Raw genomic sequence first — 22,657 nt, forward strand, 5'->3', positions numbered from 1 at the left:
GTGAAATCGTCATCTTTATCCCAGGCACGGTGTCACATCAGTTTTAACACTCAAGGCCATCATACTCAGGGACCAAGGGACCAAGTTCACACATAGTCGACTGGCCGTCGATCGATGTCAACTGGACCATCCACACTGAATCGACAACATTAGATTCACCTCGTCGATCGACAGCCTGGGCATATCAGGGCCCAATTTACGTAGTTATTATTTTACTTTTTTTTGACGTTTTCTCTCATTTTAACGCCCCGTGTGTGCCCGGCCTTATTCCAGCTTTCTCCCCCCCTCCTAAGGCTTGTTGTCTCCAGGCTCATTATAGCTTGTATCTGGAGAGATCGCTGTTTGTTATTCCAAAACCCCATCTCAACAGGACCCAATTTACGTAGTTATTATTTTACTTTTTTTTTCGACGTTTTCTCTCATTTTAGCGCCCGTGTGTGCCCGACCTTATTCCAGCTTTCTCCCCCCTCCTAAGGCTTGTTGTCTCCAGGCTCATTATAGCTTGTATCTGGAAAGATAGCTGTTTGTTATTCCAAAACCCCATCTCAATTTACTTCGTCAGCTCCCGGAGTGTTTATTCCCGGGTGTTTATCCTGTTTATTGACCCTAATCGAATTCCCTTTCTTCAAGTGCATCCCGAAAGCACAAAGTGTTTGCTTCTTCTTTTGTGAGATGTTTGACGCCCGGTTTGCATTTTTTGTAGGTGGTTTTTTTATTGATTTGTAGGGGGTTTGTAGATTTGTAGGTGTTTGTTGATTTATATATTTGAGTGTTTGTATGTATTTGGGTCTTTTGTAGTTTGTAGTAGAATGACATGTATTGTTTTTATTTGAGTACATTGTGCCATTAGTTTGTTCGTAATTTATTGGAAAGTACCTATTAAGTGTTTAGATTTAAAAGTCATTTGTTGGATAAATCCACCATTCAATAGAAGAATGAAAGTACATAGAAAACCAAACTCCGAAGTTTTGGAAACTTCCTTCTATCCAGCTTTCTATTACGTATATATGCTTTATAAAAGTGCCAAAGCAAGCAAAATGCTGTCTTTTTACAACACTGAATTGATTTTGCACGATTGTACTCCACTGATAGAAGGGGGTTGGAGGAGTCCAATTGAAAAGTCAAAGTCCACTCAAATGGCACTCCAGGGAGAAAGGAGAGGATTGTTATTGATTTGTAGGGGGTTTGTAGATTTGAAGGTGTTTGTTGATTTATATTTGAGTGTTTGTATATGTATTTGGGTCTTTTGTACTTTGTAGTAGAATGACATGTGTTGTTTTTATTTGAGTACATTGTGCCATTAGTTTGTTCGTAATTTATTGGAAAGTACCCAAGTGTTTAGATTTAAAAGTCATTTGTTGGATAAATCCACCATTCAATAGAATAATGAAAGTACCTACATAGAAAACCAAACTCAGAAGTTTTCGTAAATTCTTCTATCCAGCTTTCTGTTACGTATAGCTTTAAAAGTGCCAAAGCAAGCAAAATGCTGTTTACAACACTGAATTGATTTTGCACGATTGTTCTCCACTGATAGAAGGGGGTCGGAGGAGTCCAATTGAAAAGTCAAAGTCCACTCAAATGGCACTCCAGGGAGGAAGGAGAGGATTGTTTATTTTAGCTGTGTTAGTGACTGCCATAATGCTATTTGCCGTCTTAGTGTGGCTGCACATCCTATCCATGTCAATATATTCTACATAAATAGAGCTTTAAAACGTTTGTTTTGTCTTGGTTAAAGATGTTGAAATGCACATTGGTCTTCTATGCAGATGCATAAAAAACATTGACTCTTGACTTGGATTATTAGGACTGTTTTCGAAAACATTTATTTTTGTAGTTACCTTATACATGTAATGTAGATACTTGGCTCGTGATTAAAATCTACGAAATGGTAGACTACTGTGTAATCGGACATAAGGTTTTGGAATTTGTGTAGTCCCAATGTTGATATTTACAAAGTTTCTGTGACTGACGATGTGTTTATGATTTATTTACCAAGCCCCGGTTTGCCACCTTAGTATGGCTGTATATCCTATCCATGTCAGTATATTCTACATAGGTACTCGTAAATATATAGAGCTTTAAAACGTTTGTTTTGTCTTGGTTAAAGATGTTGAAATGCACATTGGTCTTCTACCTATGCAGATGCATAAACAACATTGACTCTTGACTTGGATTATTAGGAATATTAGGACTGTTTTCGAAAACATTCATTTTTGTAGTTACTTTATATATATGTAATGTACTTAGCTCGTGATTAAAATCTACGAAATGGTAGACTACTGTGTAATCGGACATAAGGTTTTGGAATTTGTGTAGTCCCACAATGTTGATATTTACAAAGGTTCTGTGACTGACGATGTGTTTATGATTTATATACCAAACCCCGGGAGTGGCATAAGAGGCAGCCTCTTATGTCTCCCCTCCAATCTATGTTATAATTTCAAAGTTTCCAATGCTCATGATGACAAACTTTATGTACTACTCCAATCTATGTTATAATTTCAAAGTTTCCAATGCTCATGATGACAAACTTTATGTACTTAGTTTTATTTGCTAAGGCTATAGTTGGGGAGTAGTTCTAGCCGAGCGTGATTGAGTGTTATAAACGACGTGCCTAGTGTCTCAGGTAACGTGCCTAGTGTCTCAGGTAACGTGATATGACGTGCCTAGTATCTTAGGTAACGTGAGATGACACGTGCCGGGGCGTACGCTTTCCAGTTTGGCAAGCCTACTTATATATTATGTACCTAATGTACTTAGCTCGTGATTAAAATCTACGAAATGGTAGACTACTGTGTAATCGGACATAGGGTTTTGGAATTTGTGTAGTCCCAATGTTGATATTTACAAAGTTTCTGTGACTGACGATGTGTTTATGATTTATTTACCAAGCCCCGGGAGTGACATAAGAGGCAGCCTCTTATGTCTCCCATCCAATCTATGTTATAATTTTAAAGTTTCCAATGCTCATGATGACAAACTTTATGTACTTAGTTTTATTTGCCAAGGCTATAGTTAGGGAGTAGCCGAGCGTGATTGAGTGTTATAAACGACGTGCCTAGTGTCTCAGGTAACGTGATATGACGTGCCTAGTATCTTAGGTAACGTGAGATGACACGTGCCGGGGCGTACGCTTTCCAAGGACGTGGTGGAGATAGGTTTTCCTTTGAGGTTCCTGATGAGAAGTTTGTTAAAACTTTGTAAACAGGAGAGTCGTATCCAACACACGATATGTCAAGCTATAGGGTGGATTGACAGCTGCCTTTAAATATTGTCTTGAGAAGGAATGTTAAAGTAAAACGTGGTGGAGATAGGTTTTCCTTTGAGGTTCTTGATGAGAAGTTTGTTAAAACTTTGTAAACAGGAGAGTCGTATCCAACCCACGATATGTCAAGCTATAGGGTGGATTGACAGCTGCCTTTAAATATTGTCTTGAGAAGGAATGTTAAAGTAAGCTTTGGTTAAGTAGGTTTGACAGCCATGAGATTTTGACTTAGATAAGTAATATTAAAGAAAGTTTTGGAAAGTAAATCATCGACAAAATCTAATCATCGAGGATCGAGGAACCAGCGCGAACGACATGTCCATAAGCATTGCTAAAGCGCTTAAGAAAAAAAAAAAATAATAAAAATAAAACAAAAAATAAAAAATGGAAGTACCTACTTTCCCCGGTACCAGAGAAAAAGAAATGAATATCTCTTCCCTAAAGGGGATTTTCCTAAAAGTAATGTTAAAACAAGTTGAACAACCAGCATACCAACAAAAGCAAAAAGCATAAAGAAATAATAGGTGAGAGTATAATATATGTAGGACATTTTCAATCCTTCCAATTTTATTTGCCTTACCTACCTACAGAAATCAATTGATAAATAATAATTTTATTTCTGCTTTTAATCCTTTCATGGTGTCTCTGAGTACTGAATAGGGCATGAAACAGATGAGCTTCTTCTGTAGGAATATTGTGAATGTTTTGTTGTATTTCGTTTGGAGTTATTGTTTAAGATAATTGGAATAGTTTAGGATTAGGGGATTGTTTAGTGTTATATTATACACTATTCATGAGTAACACGATGGGTCTGCTGTCAATTGTTGCACCATTCTTGCTAGCTTGGACAAGTCTGTTGCGTTCAAAATCTTTAGGATTAGGGGATTGTTTAGTGTTTGTCCAATGCTACAAAATTTATATTAGGTATACACTATTCATGAGTAACACGATGGGTCTGCTGTCAATTGTTGCACCATTCTTGCTAGCTTGGACAAGTCTGTTGCGTTCAAAATTAAACTTGCCTCACTTTCATCCATCTCTCTGGCATAAGGTTTAGTTCTTTCTGTTTTTCTTTTGATATCTTTACAGACTTTCTTATCCTTGTATGATTTCTTATCTTTGAATGATTTTATATCTCTGGATGCCTTCTTTTTACTTTTACTACACTTGTCTGTTTTCTGTTTATGTTTTTCTCTGTCACAGTTTTTGGAAATCTTTTTGAACTCATTCCGAAATGCTCTTTCATAGATTTTAATTTCTTCATTAGAATAGGATGTCTTTCTCTTTCCTACACTTCCTCTTTTGTATTTTTCTGATGATGCTCTAGGCTTATTATAATCTTTCTCCCTATAAGTCTTAGCCAAGTCGACATGCAGCTCAATTGTCTTCAAACTGGATTCAGGTTCAGTGTTTTGTGAAGCCTCGGAATATATAGATTCATTTAAATCCACCTCTTGGTTTTCATTCGTCGCGCTATCGATTGAATCACACTTTATTTCCTGCTCGTCTTGAGAGTAATTTGCTGGTAAATAGTTGCTTTCGGAACATGAATTTACCGTTTCCATTCGAAAGGATCTGGTGTAGGGTTCTTGCTTAAAAATCGGTTCTGTCACATTGTATCCATTATAATTATGGTGTGATGTCTGACAAGATTTAGAACGCGTCCTCTTCCTACTACTTTCTTTTCTTGGAGAACCAAATTCAGCACTTTGAGTTTGACAGCAAATGGATATAAGTTTCGGTTTTTTCCGGTTCCATTCCCTTGGACTGGTCAGACTGTAATCCTTCCGAATTCTACGAGGATTGTTTTCCCTTTTGAATTCTCTGTTGTGTGGTGATTTACTGTCTCTCGCAGGTCGAGAGCCACTTTGCTTGTGACTCTTCCATCTATTGGCTTGAAGGTTATCTATGCTCTCGGTTAAATAGCATTTCATTGGTTGATTGTTTCTTATTTCTTCTCTTAGTTGATTAATTCTTCTTCCTTCCTTGTTCTTTATATCTTTTTTATTGTAAACCAAACTCAGAAGTTTTCGTAAATTCTTCTATCCAGCTTTCTATTACGTATATATGCTTGAAAAGTGCCAAAGCAAGCAAAATGCTGTCCTTTTACAACACTGAATTGATTTTGCACGATTGTTCTCCACTGATAGAAGGGGGTTGGAGGAGTCCAATTGAAAAGTCAAAGTCCACTCAAATGGCACTCCAGGGAGAAAGGAGAGGATTGTTTATTTCAGCTGTGTTAGTGACTGCCATAATGCCATTTGCCGTCTTTAGTGTGGCTGCATATCCTATCCATGTCAGTATATTCCACGTAAATAGAGCTTTAAAACGTTTGTTTTGTCTTGGTTAAAGATGTTGAAATGCAAATTGGTCTTCTATGCAGATGCATAAAAATCATTGACTCTTGACTTGGACTATTAGGACTGTTTTCGAAAACATTTATTTTTGTAGTTACCTTATATATAGGCTTGCCAAATATCCAAAATGTCGATTCGGGACGCGAATCCGCGAACATAATTGCCAAATCCGCGAACATAATCGCAAAGATTTGCTGGTGAATAGTTGCTTTCGGAACATGAAGTTACCGTTTCCATTCGAAAGGATCTGGTGTAGGGTTCTTGCTTAAAAATCGGTTCTGTCACATTGTATCCATTATAATTATGGCGTGATGTCTGACAAGATTTAGAACGCGTCCTCTTCCTACTACTTTCTCTTCTTGGAGAACCAAATTCGGCACTTTGAGTTTGACAGCAAATGGATATAAGTTTCGGTCTTTTCCGGTTCCATTCCCTTGGACTGGTCAGACTGTAATCCTTCCGAATTCTACGAGGATTGTTTTCCCTTTTGAATTCTCTGTTGTGCGACGTTTTCTCTCATTTTAACGCCCCGTGTGTGTCCGACCTTATTCCAGCTTTCTCCCCCCCCCTCCTAAGGCTTGTTGTCTCCAGGCTCATTATAGCTTGTATCTGGAGAGATCGCTGTTTGTTATTCCAAAACCCCATCTCAAGCTCTCGGTTAAATAGCATTTCATTGGTTGATTGTTTCTTATTTCTTCTCTTAGTTGATTAATTCTTCTTCCTTCCTTGTTCTTTATATCTTTTTTATTGTGTTTTTGCGTCTTGTCCTCACAAGGTTTATATTTACCGTGACAGATCAAATGATGGAGCATCTTCAAAGGTTTCGAAACATCCGATATTTCATCACATGAGTCTTCCATTTTCTCTTTTTTCTTGCTAAGTCTCCGTTGGTTTTGCTCGACCTTAGGTTTGTAGATTATTTTATCACAAAGTGTATCATCAGATGATGAGTGTTGCTTCCTTTTCGTATCTCTACGAAGTATATTTATCGCCGATGTCGATGGATCTAATGAGTTACAACTGTCTGACTCTTCATAATTGTCTTCACTCTTATTTTCAGATACATCGTACAGAAAATCGGAGTTCTGCTTTCTCGAAGGATTTCGACTGTTCAAATAATCTAAATCACTCGTGCCTGAACACTCTGATCCAGAGCTATTTGGTGGGTTTTGGATTTTCTTCAGACAATCTTCGCAGTAGACCGCGGATTCTTCACTAATATCTTCACTTTCGATACAGGGTAACTCTTTCTCATCGTCCCTTTGGTTTCTACCATTATCAGATCTTTTGTTTGTCTCGACATGACATGGTCTATATGTCGTGCAGATGTAACCATCGCGATCTTTGGAACTGCGTTTGTCCCTGGAATGTTTTCGGGTCTGTTTCGACATGCTAATCCCGAAGGGTTAATGGCTTTGCGATTCTCTAACACAGTTGCAATTTGTGATTCATGTGTTTGGTGTTTGTGTCTGATATGTTGATAACTCTATGTACTTGTACTTGCGTGGTAAATTTCTATGTGATTGTTCACTGAAAAATGTTTTTGTTAGGTGCTGATTCATGTTGTTTTTTTTTTTTTTTTTTTTTAAAATTCTTTTCCGCGAACATAATCGCGAAATCCGCGAACATAATCGCAAATTCCGCGAACATAATCGCGAAATCCGCGAACATAATCCCTTTTGTTTCGACTATTCCAAACTTAGGCAAAGTAAAGCTCGTTTTTTTTTTTTTCCACGAAAAAATATCACCAACAGATTTACAATGATGAGATTAAAGTAATCGGAATGTTTTATAGATTTAACACCTAAATAATGTTGGAAAATTTTAGTCCAGTAGATAATAAAAGAAAACCTTTGAAACCTTTCTAAATTGGTAATATATTTTCAGTCTAAAGATGCTAAAGCTACATAAGCCTATGAATATGAAAGTCCTTATGAATTAGAAAATAACTGCGTATAGGCACCCCGTAGTTTAAGATGAAAGGGGGAAAAATAGAAAAAGTGTAGTTAAACTGGTATAAATATTTATGACTTTATGGCACGCCTTTTCAACGCCAAAATAAGAAAAAAAAAAAAAAAAAAAAAAAAATGACTATTCCTTGAAATAAACTTAGGCAAAGTAAAGCTCGTTTTTTTTTTCCACGAAAAAATATCACCAACAGATTTACAATGATAAGATTAAAGTAATCGGACTGTTTTACCTATAGATTTAATACCTAAATAATGTTGGAAAATTCTAGTCCAGTAGAAGATAATAAAAGAAAACCTTTGAAACCTTTCTAAATTGGTAATATATTTTCAGTCTAAAGATGCAAAACCTACATAAGAATATGAATATAAAAGTCCTTATGAATTAGAAAATAACTGCGTGTAGGCACCCCGTAGTTTAAGATGAAAGGGGGAAAAATAGAAAAAAAAACTGTTTTCTTGCCTGTGTAGTTAAACTGGTATAAATATTTATGACTTTATGGCACGCCTTTTCAACGCCAAAATAAGAAGAAAAAAACATAAGAAAACCTACCGTATTGTTTTCATTGCCACTAAGTTGAAAAAAGAAGAAAAAAACAAGTAGTAGAATAAAGTACACATGTACCTATTTCCTTAATTTTCTTAACATCATTTAGAACAGTTGGCCTAATAGATAAAATAATAACAAGCAGGGCCCGTCCCTCCGGGAATTTTTAGCCCGTAGTGATTAGAGAAAATCAGTACCTATGTACCTACCTAATTTGTTTAATATTCTTGAAAGAAGAAGAAAAAAAACAAGAAAAGCAGAATAAAGTACATATTTCCTTAATTTTCTTAACATCATTTAGATTATTTAGCCTAATAAATAAAATCATAACAAGCAGGGCCCGTCCCTCCGGGAATTTTTTAGCCCGAAGTGATTAGAGAAAATCAGTACCTAATGTACCTACCTAATTTGTTTAATATTCAGTTTATTATTCTTCTTGATTTGATTTTTTGATTTTACTTTCCATGTAATGATATAAAATCCATGTAATGATAAAACTTTCTCGCTTTGAGTTCATAGGTCGTCGCGACAAATTTCAAGATCAGAGCTCATTTGTGTGAGAAAATGTGAAAAAAATCCTAGGCATAGCTATGGTCTGCATGGTATCTTGATTATGATGAATATTTTATATGTAAATTTTTTACACACATGCTTTAAATTCTAATAAAAGTGTATTCGTGTTCAACTTTGCAATTCATTTACACGGTTGATGTAAAATGTATGGATGTGACTTTTTTGCGTGTAGAGATGACATTGTTTCATACATTGCCTATATGTTTGATAAATGAAACATTGTATTTTTCTTTCATTAGGTACCTTTAGGTTTTCATTTCGTATTGTTTTACTTCATCGTTTAGCTTTTACAGCACATTCTTCTTTTTGTTTTACTATGTTGAGTGTTTTTCACAATCTCAATTACTTTTGTAATCACGACACCTGACCTCATAAGAAAAATGTTTTATTACCTACATACATGATGTTAACATTTCCATTAGTGTTTCAGTAGTTTTGACATCTCCACTAATTTCTGTAGTGTTGGCATCTCCACTAATGCACATTCTTCTTTTTCTTTTACTATACGTTGAGTGTTTTTCACAATCTCAATTACTTTTGTAATCACGACATCTGACCTCATAAGAAAAATGTTTTATTAGACCTACATACATGATGTTAACATTTCCATTAGTGTTTCAGTAGTTTTGACATCTCCACTAATTTCTGTAGTGTTGGCATCTCCACTAATTTTAATAGTGCTTGCCTTTTTCCCTAATTTCTGCAGTTTTCTCCATTAATAAAGGTAGTTTTAACAATTCTACTAAGTAATTCAAAACTACCTGAAAACGGCTACTTTCCCTGTCGCGTATAATATCTCTAGTAGCGCGGTCAAACTTTCTTGACTTGGCGGGGCGGAGCGGTTGAAGGAATGGAATGGGAACTCAAATAATAATTAGAACTTTGAAAAGTTTCAATATAAACACCAACAAACATGTAGGAGACTTTGAAATGCTGTTAATGGGCGTGGTTGCCAAGTCGGAATATCAACGCCTATATATTGATTTAATCTGTTTTGATATAAAAAAAAGCAACCATAGACAGGTTTACAAATGATATCTCAGATATTAAATAGCTCTGTGAACGTGTGAGAGGAGACCCTTTTACTCCCCGAAGACATGGAGGACCTGTTTTGTGGACTTGTCGTGGGGTGGTCTTGGGTTCGAGGATTTGCATGACAAGAAGGTCTATGTAGAGAGTGAATACAATATACTTTGAATGGTGATCTAAAAGCTGTACATGACGATATTGTCGTATTCATTATTCATAAGTAGGTAACAAACATAAAGTTCTTGTAGATTTGTATAATTTGTATAGGTAGGTTGAATATTTTTCTGAGAAAGTTATAAAAGTTCACACAAAACAGACCACATTATTGAGGAAATTAGAGCTTTTGCTTCAGAGTTAAATGGTTAATGATTTTAAGAATAGTTCACTATTGATAACTACACTCATCGCCATTTGAGAATGCTCTTGTTCTTATGTTATCCATGTGAGTGAAAGGTATTTTATTGACACTTATTTAGTGAGTAAATTACCCATTGATTTTATTACTCCAGATAACAATCAATTTGACGCAACCTCAAACACCAATGTCACCCACATAACAGCCGGCAACATGAGGGTATTCCAAAAGCGTTTGGTCACTAGAGATTCGAAACCCTTGGAAAAATCCGATAAGGGAATTTTCACTATTATTATGATAAGCATAAAGCACATCGATAAATAATTTGATAAGTCATAAAAATATGTACAATCTAAAAGCTGTACAAGACGATATTGTCGTATTCATTATTCATAAGTAACAAACATAAAGTTCTTGTAGATTTGTATAATTTGTATAGGTAAGTTGAATATTTTTCTGAGAAAGTTATAAAAATTCACACAAAACAAACCACATTATTGAGGAAATTAGAGCTTTTGCTTCAGAGTTAAATGGTTCATGATTTCAAGAATAGTTCACTATTGATAACTAGACTCATCGCCATTTGAGAATGCTCTTGTTCTTATGTTATCCATGTGAGTGAAAGGTATTTTATTGACACTTATTTAGTGAGTAAATTATTACTATCGTGCTGTGTTTAGTGGTCACTGGTCAGATCATGTTCAAGATTAATCAGAATATCAGATAGTTTATTTCTAATCCATGCTTGGTGCAGTGTTTCTAACCCTGCTTGCTAATGGTGTTAAAAACCCTACAGATTCAATACTGGCAACATTCTTCTCATGTGGGAGTTGTGTATTCGGTTTTGGTTGTGATTTATGTCCAGGACGAGATTGTAACTGGTTTTGTGGGGGGCTTGTTTGGGCAAATTTATTTAGGTTGCCACTGGTACGCAGTGTTAAATCGTTATAAGCGATAGTTAATTATACAATGTAAGTAGTGTATATTTGTGTACGGTCCATTGCTCACAAAATTTGTAACCAATTGATCTCGGCTTGTATGTATGGGTCAAATCTTGTAGGTAACCAATTTTTGGGCCAATCTTACTTGACCGATTGACTTGAAACTTGGTACACTTATGTATCTTGGATGACAACAAAAGATATTCTATCAAAAACTTTGGTTGTTTGGATAATAAAATGATGTATTTTTATACGCGATAGTTAGTTATACAATGTAAGTAGTGTATATTTGTGTACGGTCCATTGCTCACAAAATTTGTAACCACTTGATATCATCGGCTTGTATGTATGGGTCAAATCTTGTAACCAATTTTTGGGCCAATCTTACTTGACCGATTGACTTGAAACTTGATACACTAAACTTATGTATCTTAGAAGACAACAAGATATTCTATCAAAAGCTTTGGTTGTTTGGATAATAAAATGATGTATTTTTAGAATTTCTACTTCTTATTTTGTTCAATACCACCAAAACTCTTCTAATAACTTGTTCTAATTGGATTTCATACTTCACCATATTGTACACGAAGAGCATTTCGGTTTCTGATGCATCGGCCCAAGTCATTGCACTGCCTTCCGGGCCGATCCATCCACCATGTTGAATTTGACACGATATCGTATCTATTTTTATAATTTCTACTTTTTATTTTGTTCAATACCACCAAAACTCTTCTAATAACTTGATCTAATTGGATTTCATACTTCACCATATTGTACACGAAGAGTTTTTCGGTTTCTGATGCATCGGCCCAAGTCATTGCACTGCCTTCCGGGCCGATCCATCCACCATGTTGAATTTGACACGATATCGTATCCATTTTTAGAATTTCTACTTTTTACTTTGTTCAATACCACCAAAACTCTTCTAATAACTTGATCTAATTGGATTTCATACTTCACCATATTGTACACGAAGAGTTTTTCGGTTTCTGATGCATCGGCCCAAGTCATTGCACTGCCTTCCGGGCCGATCCATCCACCATGTTGAATTTGACACGATATCGTATCTGAACTTCAAAATCTGAACGAATCAACCGGAACCAAAAAACTCGGGGACCACCTTTGAATTGGCGGATTGGTTTTGGCTAAATTTAGCGTGGATGTTTCGAATTGTGTGATTTGTTTCTGCGATGTGGGCTATATGCTATTGGGTTCGGGATATTTTTATAGCGTGGATTGTTCTTTTAGTATCATTTGATATCTTGTGATTACTTCATTTAATATCATCATTTCAGTGTGGGCTATTCGAATAATTTGAGGCAAATTAGCACCACTACTGCGGGCAATAGGATTGTCAAAACTCCTTTCAAATTAGCTTGTTTCATGGGAATGCACGTTGCATGATACATCTTGAATAATTCGGTGTTTCGCTAAGCTGACTTTAAATCCTTTTGAGACCATGGTGTAACTCCTACTGAGCTTGTTTCGTGGAAGTAGGTAGGTATCATTTAATCATTTTTAAATGCACTGTCAGATTAATTCCTTTCGATTTATAAAGTTGTCAAGTTCTCTGGACCCAATATGTTAACAACTAAATATGCCACTCTCAATTTGTCTGCTGTGATTCTGTTTCTGTGATGTTGACTTCTCTTATCATGTTCATTTCATGGGCAATATAAATACAATATCTACCAGAAGCATGACACCGCTCCGAAAAAAAGTTGAACATTTCAATTTTGAACATTTTAAAGAAGCTGCCCATATAATTATAAAATCATAAAAGTGTCAATAAAAAAGTTTGAAAATATTCAAAACTCTGACTTTTATCTTCAAAAAAGCGATTATTTATAAGTCTCACCTCACATTTCCTAAGCGGCCACTGACCCAAACACCTCGCTTAAGCCGTAATTTTTTATCATCTCCGTCTTCTTAAAGACTTTATTTATTGAAATTCTTTCTTTTCTTCTCTCAAATAATCTTTTTATAACAAGCCTCTCGCTGGCCCTGAGGCGAGAAGAAATATCTCTCCACGCCGGGGTATCCAAATAAAACTCAAAAACAATTATGTATCCAACACTTCATATTAAAAAGAATATGGTAAAATGCTGTTCCTTAAATTTGTGAAGCACGACTTGGGCGAAGACTGATTCATACGGTGCACTACTTTTGCTATTGGTGCTTTTAATATTATCCTTTTAATATTTTTTCATATTTTCTTTTCTTTTGTACTTACCTAGTGTTAAAACAGTAGCTACTTTACAAACTCGTATTTGATTTTATGAATCTCAGGTCGTCAGTAGATAGCGACATTAAATTGGTATTGGTGCTTTTAATTTATCCTTTTAAGATTTTTCATATTTTCTCTTCTTTTGTACCTAGTGTTAAAACAGTAGCTACTTTACAAACTCGTATTTGATTTTATGAATCTCAGGTCGTCAGTAGATAGCGACATTAATTAAATTGGTGCTAAGATCTAAACAAAAGAAAGATTTATGCCTTAGGCAATTTTACTATTGAGAAAAAAGCTCTTCAATGTGACCTAACTTTTGGCTTTATGTAGAGCTACTTTTCATATTCCATCATAGGTATGTATTTATTTATCACTTTACTGAACCTAAAATATTAAGTAGATATTGCTATACCTTTTAAGCTGCATCGTGTGAAACGAGCTTGGATGATCATATTATAAAGATATCTCAATTTAGAAGGATGAAAAAACTGTATAGAAAAATATTGTTTGCCTCCTGGAGTGTACCAAAGTCTGTTTTTTGTTACCGCCCAATAATCTATGTGTCAAAATTTTAAACATAATGATTTAAGGTTTTGAAATTTTCATATGATCTTAATTATATCTTTTCAATTAAGTGAGAAGAATCCTTACATAGAATTTCTACGGTAAGGAAGGGACTTGGTAGGTATTTTTTAATAAAACCAGGTGAATTTGTAAATTACCTACATCTTTTTTATTTTGTTTGATCGCTCAAAGTGTTTTAATCACATAAATCATATTATTTATTATCTAGGAAATGCGGTTTTCGGAAACGGTTTAAATTTGGGGTTTCTAATATTAAATGATCTCTCCGTGAACCGTAGCGAGAGAGTTCTTCCGTTTCATCGCATCAATAGATCTTCTTCTTAATTGGAAATCAATTTTAAAATCCCGAACTAGTAATCGTTTTTGGAGCTCGTCAAATTGAGATTTCATTTCAACCTGGAAGGAATCCTTTATCCTATCGAGGCAGGTAACATCGAACTAAATTCCTTTTATGATTTTGTGTAATCGTACCTCTTACAAACATTTTGATCTACGTCAGCTTTTGGTGAGTATATAGTTTACTGTGATGTGTCAGCTTGTCCATGAAAATTTTCAATGCCTTCAAAATTGCCTTTAATTTCAATCTCATTTTAACTGTGACAATGTTGTCTGAGAAGTATGCTGTGTCATTTGGCAATCCAAACTTTGGGCATTCCGTCAATAAATTTTATTGACTGTTTCTCTAACGAGTACTATAGATCCATTTTCATACAGGTTGTTATATGTTATTGGTTATTGAGTCGATAAAGTTTCTATCATAGGCTCGGATATTCTCGACCCTGTTTATGCCCTTTTTTACACTTCCACTTTCCTTGAAGTATAAATCTTGATTAGTTTTATCAACAGCATAGCCTAGGCATAGCTATGGTCTGCATGGTATCTTGATTATGATGAATATTTTATATGTAAATTTTTTACACACATGCTTTAAATTCTAATAAAAGTGTATTCGTGTTCAACTTTGCAATTCATTTACACGGTTGATGTAAAATGTATGGATGTGACTTTTTTGCGTGTAGAGATGACATTGTTTCATACATTGCCTATATGTTTGATAAATGAAACATTGTATTTTTCTTTCATTAGGTACCTTTAGGTTTTCATTTCGTATTGTTTTACTTCATCGTTTAGCTTTTACTGCACATTCTTCTTTTTCTTTTACTATACGTTGAGTGTTTTTCACAATCTCAATTACTTTTGTAATCACGACATCTGACCTCATAAGAAAAATGTTTTATTAGACCTACATACATGATGTTAACATTTCCATTAGTGTTTCAGTAGTTTTGACATCTCCACTAATTTCTGTAGTGTTGGCATCTCCACTAATTTTAATAGTGCTTGCCTTTTTCCCTAATTTCTGCAGTTTTCTCCATTAATAAAGGTAGTTTTAACAATTCTACTAAGTAATTCAAAACTACCTGAAAACGGCTACTTTCCCTGTCGCGTATAATATCTCTAGTAGCGCGGTCAAACTTTCTTGACTTGGCGGGGCGGAGCGCTATCGCGCTCCTTAATTGAGAACTTGACTACAATTTTTAACTTCGACTAATAGTCTACATACTACTAAGGTCTTTTGATGCATCTTCATATTCTTCATACATATTTTTGATAAGTCTATAGGATCATCTCTAAATTTCCATTGTCCCTTTGTTTTCATATAAGGTACGGAAAAAGGCACCTTCTGCAGCAGTAGATAAAATGTGTCATTTGAAAACGATTATCAACAATTCAACACCATCCGATGTTAATCTCCCGGTCATGTTTCATTGGATCAAGACAGTGTTCAACCCATTGATTTTATTACTCCAGATAACAATCAATTTGACGCAACCTCAAACACCAATGTCACCCACATAACAGCCGGCAACATGAGGGTATTCCAAAAGCGTTTGGTCACTAGAGATTCGAAACCCTTGGAAAAATCCGATAAGGGAATTTTCACTATTATTATGATAAGCATAAAGCACATCGATAAATAAGTTGATAAGTATAAAGCATCTGATAAGGCATCAATAAAAGCAAATGAATCGAATACAACATACATAACCCTCATGAAGAAATCATTGTTTTGAAATTACAAGTTTGATTTCGAATGTAATAACTCTCCGTTTGATAAGTATAAAGCATCTGATAAGGCATCAATAAAAGTAAATGAATCGAATACAACATACATAACCCTCATGAAGAAATCATTGTTTTGAAATTACAAGTTTGATTTCGAATGTAATAACTCTCCGAGATATGAAATAGTTTTCTATTAGGGGTTCGGGTTTATGGGCACCCCCTGGGGAGGAAAGGGTAGAAAATAACAGGTGTCACCATAATCACATTTTATTTTATTGACATCATATTGCTTGTTGTACCTACAGACTTACAGAATGCGTTTGATACGATTGATGCTTTGATACGATTGTGGGGATTGCCTTAGGGAAATGGTTTTCGGTAATCGTTCCATGGACGCGTGACGCGTGTGGATGGTATATTTTGATTACGATTGATGCTTTTGATACGATTGTGGGGATTGTCTTAGGGAAATGGTTTTCGGTAATCGTTCCATGGACGCGTGACGCGTGTGGATGATATATTTTGATACCTTCATTACAGTATGTTTAAAAGTAATGTCTGATGACTGTTTTGGTTATTGACTCTTTCTTGTATTAGTTTTGTAACCAGGTGAATTTGTAAATTACCTACATCTTTTTTATTTTGTTTGATCGCTCAAAGTGTTTTAATCACATAAATCATATTATTTACTTAAAGTCTCAACAGTTCTCACCACAGCGTGAGATAGACGGACACGAAAAGCACAGTAAAAATTACTCCTACTATTAGTCTTTTACTCCTACTCAATATCTAAAGATATAAGTTAGCACCCCTCAGCCTAAAGACAGAGCTAATGTTTTCTCTTTGTCACTTGAGATCGCAATGAAGTCGAACAATGGACAACCAAATTGAATCACTTACTTCTATATTGATGTGATCGAGGCGTGACCGATTGGGAAATTAGAACGGGCCCAATTCAATAGCTCTGATGTGATAGTTGTAATGTCTGAATATTCAATTAGATGCCATTAATGGACAGGTTGTGTCTCCAGATAGCATTTAACTCTCATGTGTGAATCCAACGGAGACAAACAACTGCTGGCATACTGTTACTGGAAAATGATTGACTCGGATACCATTTAGGACTCTAGAGAAAGGCTCAACTTGACTTTTAAAGTGGATAATGGCCAACCAAAAACCAAACCAACTGCTTCAGATGAATAATTCTAGACCTCCAATTTCCTGTCTTTTCTACCAACATACTGCCAACCGTTTTCAAAATTTCAATTCTTTCTTTAGAGCTTTATGACTAAGGATAGTGTACCTACTATACCTAACTTATCATCCCTATCAGTGCCAGTAGAATTATTATCAGCTCTTTGTCGTTGATTTTGGTATGAAACATTCAGTAATATTTAGGTCTTTGTGTCGTTGTTCGGATCATGTACATAATAAACCAACGGAGACAAACAACTGCTGGGATACTGTTACTGGAAAATGATTGACTCGGATACCATCATTTAGGACTCTAGAGAAAGGCTCAACTTGACTTTTAAAGTGGATAATGGCCAACCAAAAACCAAACCAACTGCTTCAGATGATTTCTAGCCCTCCAATTTCCTGTCTTTTCTACCGACATACTGCCAATTTTCTTCAAAAATTCAATTCCTTCTTTACAGCATTATGAGTAAGGATAGTGAACCTAACTCATCACTCTTAGCACTACAAGTAGAATTATTATCAGCTCTTTATAGTTAATTTTGTGTTGTTATTAATACTGTGTTCTAATAAGTGGGTAATTTAGTGAAGTCTTACCTTTCTTTGGTGACATAGGATCCTCGGTACCGCTATCATCGCTATTGCTTGTATGATGCCTTTGTCGTCTCCGAGAGGATATTTCTATTCCAGGATGGTTTTCGTTCGACCTTTGTTGATTTGCACCGCTGCCCGGGCTACAGGCATTTAACAGATTGGCAGGACTAAATCTCGGATGTTGGTTCACCGGAGACGTGGAGTGGTGTAGGAACGGTGGCAATCCGGAAAACATGGAGGGAAAGCCACGACTCGCGAAGTGTGGAAACAGGGGATGTGGTGCCATAATCTGGTTGGAAGAGAAACAAGTGTTGTTGGACGAGTTGGATCCATTGTTGGTGTTGTTGCCGTTGTTGTTGGAAGCTGCAGCAATCGCTTCCGCATACAGTCGCAATTGTGAGGTGGGGATAACAAGAACGATCATAACGATGCAAGAGGAAAATTGTATTTTTTCTTTTCTCCTGATGTTTGGTGTCAGTTGTCCAATGGAAATTTATTCTTTGAATTTATATATACAAAAGCCGAGAGGGGATTCAAAAACGAGAAAAAAGCTGAAATAAAATTAGCAATAAATCATAAATGGGAAAAAAACATTTGCTTGATAATAAATTGAATGTGGGATCTGATATCAAACTCTTGAGTTCTGTGTTAGGAAAGAAACAAGTCCAAAGGAAGAGAAAAGAATGGGAAAATCAAGTTCCTGATTGAACGTGGAACGAGCCAAGAAATTGTTTCTAGACGTCTTGAAAACTTATTAACAGTGTTAAAGCGCCTTACCGGAAAAAAAAAGAAAAAAAACTTATTGTTCATTAGATCATATTAGAGACTCAAAATAGATAATTAATGGCTTACCTTATATTTTTATCTTTAATGCCTAGGGTCCTTAGGGATTTTTCATTTCACCAGTTTCGCCTCACTCGTATAGGCTTTTTCAAGACTACTGAACTTGATTTGATAATTTGCTGTTGTTTGTGTGGGTGTTGGTCTTGAAAACCCCAATCCTTCGGCAAGACCCTGACACGGACACGGAAACAAATCGAACATTCCTGATTTAACACAAGATATGAGGAATTGAGGAAACCCAGTGCAATCCAACAATGTCACAAGTCACAATACTATCCTTGTTCAAATATGAAGATTTGAAGAAAACTGTTACAGAAAGAAAAGAAGAAGAAGAAGAAGAAGGAAAAAAAGCTTTGATAGAGTTGTTGTCCATTGATATATTATTTGTCCTCCAATGTAATCCACCAGAGTGGAGAAAAGCAGAAAAGTTATATCATTTTCCATTCGGGGAACAGAAAGGTCATCAATTGCGGCACGATTCTAAATCTTTTTTACAACTTCCGAAATCTTGGCCAGCACCTGAGAGCTATGTCTAACTGATGAGTTTAAATAAGAACGAAACGCGTCTTAGGCTGCTCACAGGTGTCTGGCTAAAGGGTCTTACGCTGTACATACTACTCCGGATTATAAATGGGGGAAAACTCAGATGGCAAAGTTGATTAAGGTGCTTTACTACAGTCGATCGAAGTCGATTGACATCTGGATCATCCACTGATGAGGCCTACATAAAGTAGATTAGATAAGATCAAAGGATTTGGTGGAATGAAAAGAAAATTTTATAGTGTGTAACTACTTGTTCCAGGTTCCATTCCATATCGATCGACCATAGTACCTAAATAGGTAGTATACTATAGCAGTTTACGGAATCTGCAGACTTTGCTTCACATTTAAATTCTGCCTGACTTAATCAATGTTCTTACATTTCTTACAAGGCCACAGAAATATTCTTGCAAGGTGGCAAACTTGGTGTGAATAAGATCTCACTTTGTCAGCAGGAGATATTTTGAATTCAACCCAAAACGTCTACTCGGACATTATAGCAATTTATTGATTCATAATTATTTATGTTCATTTTGACGCTGCAGTAAGGGCCCTGACTGAAACTTGCAGCTTGAAGTTGTGCACTGAACTATGCATATTGGTTCCTGAAGAAATGTGGTAATTCTAGAACTTTAGTATTAGTAAGTTGGTATTCTTCTGTTATATCTTTCACATGTAATAGTTAAAGTTAGAACGAATTATTACTTATAACTTTAGTAATTTGGCATTCTCCTCTTTTATCTTTCATGGTTTGATGTCTTTTGATACTTATCATGAAAATCAGTGAATCAGTAAACAGAAGTGTTGTTGGACGAGTTGGATCCATTGTTGGTGTTGTTGCCGTTGTTGTTGGAAGCTGCAGCAATCGCTTCCGCATACAGTCGCAATGTCGGAGGCAAAACTCCTGACTCCAGAACCATCATTATAAAACGTCGAAGCTAAACATTGATATGCATCATTTGGAACAACACATGGAACAATTACAACACAATCACAGACGATACGATTAAAAGAACAATTTAGGAATCACACGACACGAAATAATTTAGACTTATTGTTAATTTATAGAAAGTTCGGCACTTGGAAGACTAGAACAACGTTAATCGCATAATTATTTAAAAGAAAAGGTGGTTTTAAGGAAATTGAAAATTTATAATGTGGGTGGGTGACAAAGTTACAGTTGTTGATATTGTCAAATTCCTTGAACAAAGAGAAATCCTCCAGAACTTGTACATTTTTTGTGAATGAAATATTTTTAACACAAGGACATCAATTAAATTAACGTAATTAGAAAGTTCGGCATTTGGAAGACTAGAACAACGTTAATCGCATAATTATTATTTAAAAGAAAAAGTGGTTTTAAGGAAATTGAAAAATTATAATGTGGGTGGGTGACAAAGTTACAGGTGTTGAAATTGTCAAATTCCTTGAACAAAGAGAAATCCTCCAGAACTTGTACATTTTTTTTTAATGAAATATTTTTAACACAAGGACATCAATTAAAACAATGTAATTATTCAAAGAAATATTTTTACAATACTATCAAAAAATATTTACTAAAAAAATAATAATCATGAAGTAAACAAACTATTCTTGTTATCAAATTTAAAGAAAATCACATTATTCTATAAATTTAACGTAATTATTCAAAGTAATATTTTTACAATACTATCGAAAAATATTTACTAAAAAAATAATAATCATGAAGTAAACAAACTATTCTTGTTATCAAATTTAAAGAAAATCACATTATTCTAATTACCTATAATTTTACTTTACAGCATGATGCTAGTATAAATTGTAAGTACACAAATAAAATCAATTACCTAAGTATTATAATTAAGGAAATTATATTTTGTAAACAAAAGTTTAAATTATATTTCCACAAGTTATTAATAAATACGTTTTAGCGAAACCAAACTGAAAATAAATTTGTAGTTAAACTATATAAACTGGATTTTATTTTCTAAAACCATTCAAGAAATTAAAGCAATAAAAAATTAATTAATTAGATAAACAAATTCAATCATTGATATAATTTTACTTTACAGCATGATGCTAGTATAAATTTTAAGTACACAAATAAAATCAAGTACCTAAGTATTATAATTAAGTAAATTATATTTTGTAAACAAAAGTTTAAATTATATTTCCAAGTTATTAATAAATACGTTTTAGCGAAACCAAACTGAAAATAAATTTGTACCTAGTTAAACTATAAACTGGATTTTATTTTCTAAAACCATTCAAGAAATTAAAGCAATAAAAAATTAATTAATTAGATAAACAAATTCAATCATTGATTCGATAAACTTTTTATTAGAACGATTGAGTCACTGATCCGAACTTTGTGTTAGGTATTATTATTTTTCGAAAAAATACTAATTTGAACTTTTTTTTCTCGTTATTGAAATGTTTCCGCCTTTCCTTGACAAAGATCTGCGCCATCCCATTGGTAGACTCCTCCTCTAAAATATCACTCTCGTTATTGAAATGTTTCCGCCTTTCCTTGACAAAGATCTGCGCCATCCCATTGGTAGACTCCTCCTCTAAAATATCACTTATGTAGGACGCCCTAAGAATATTGTATAGTTTTTTACATGGGTACTTGCTTTCTATTAAGGATAAAATGAACATAGCTTTGGAAAAGTTATTATTATTTAATTTTTCTTCTTCCACCTATACCCACCTTGTATAATAATCTATGGTGCAAACTTTCATAAATTGAAAGGAAAATAAATTTTCTTGTCCGACATTTCATCGATACTTCAACTCCTAAATTTTTCATCAAAGCTGGGAGTTTTCTAAATTGTGATCTTTTGGGGCCGATGTTATAAGACTTAAAAGACGCATTTGGTAATCTATGGTGCAAACTTTCATAAATTGAAAGGAAAATAAATTTTCTCGTCCGACATTTCATCGATATTTCAACTCCTAAATTTTTCATCAAAGCTGGGAGTTTTCTAAATTGTGATCTTTTGGGGCCGATGTTATAGGACTTAAAAGACGCATTTGATATTGTTGGCTGTCCACACTTCACGTGTCACTAGAGATTTAAAGATTTTCAAGTCTCTGTTGAGAGATAGGTATATTGGATTTTAAAAACTTCAAATTTTAGTAAATGTTAGGATAAAGTGAAATTTTTGGGGCCGATGTTAGAAGACCTAAAAGACGCATTTGATAGGTATTGTCGGCTGTTCAGGTGTCACTAGAAATTTCAAGATTTTCAGAAATATTGGATTTAAAAAAATCAATGAACTTCGAACTTTAGTTAAAGTTAGGGTAAAATGAAATCGAACAGTCGTCTAGGCAATGGCAATAATTATAAGTAGTGCTTTATTTAGACTGACAAGCCTAGTTTTAAATAACATTGCGCAAGGGTCAATCATCGCACCAACTTTTCCATGATGTCTTTTCTCAGTATTAGCTTCAGTCTCTTTGATTTTAAGATGGATCATTCTTTTCCAGCCAATAATGGGTGTGGACTTTTTTTTTCTTTTTCAATGAAATATTTTCGCATAGAGCACAAAATTTAGTAGCTAACTAGCTGGCCTACCCATAATA

The 22,657-nt window shown here is 34.7% G+C and overlaps 2 protein-coding genes across 2 annotated transcripts in view; both read right to left on the reverse strand.

Annotated features, from left to right (window-relative positions):
• The window catches only part of LOC103509883 (homeobox protein unc-4 homolog), a 45,838-nt gene extending 27,704 nt beyond the window's left edge, over positions 1 to 18,134 (reverse strand). Inside the window, exon 1 of the mRNA XM_026824091.1 lies at positions 17,714 to 18,134. Within this exon, the coding sequence (XP_026679892.1) occupies positions 17,714 to 18,134 (421 nt within the window). The remainder of the gene's footprint in view (positions 1 to 17,713) is intronic.
• LOC113467734 lies at positions 3,802 to 5,273 on the reverse strand. The gene is made up of 2 exons (XM_026824090.1): positions 4,138 to 5,273; positions 3,802 to 4,017 (listed from the first exon to the last, which is right to left on the reverse strand). The coding sequence occupies exon 1, from the start codon at positions 5,200 to 5,202 to the stop codon at positions 4,204 to 4,206; it is 999 nt and encodes a 332-aa protein (XP_026679891.1). The 5' UTR covers positions 5,203 to 5,273; the 3' UTR covers positions 3,802 to 4,017; positions 4,138 to 4,203.
• Positions 18,135 to 22,657: the final 4,523 nt, after the last annotated feature.

Source organism: Diaphorina citri, unplaced genomic scaffold, assembly GCF_000475195.1.
Source record: "Diaphorina citri unplaced genomic scaffold, Diaci psyllid genome assembly version 1.1 scaffold540, whole genome shotgun sequence".
Lineage (NCBI taxonomy): Eukaryota > Metazoa > Arthropoda > Insecta > Hemiptera > Psyllidae > Diaphorina > Diaphorina citri.

Coding starts and splice junctions, on each gene's coding strand:
- LOC113467734 (XM_026824090.1), bottom strand. CDS start 5,202: ATGAAATGCTATTTAACCGAGAGCATAGATAACCTTCAAGCCAATAGA.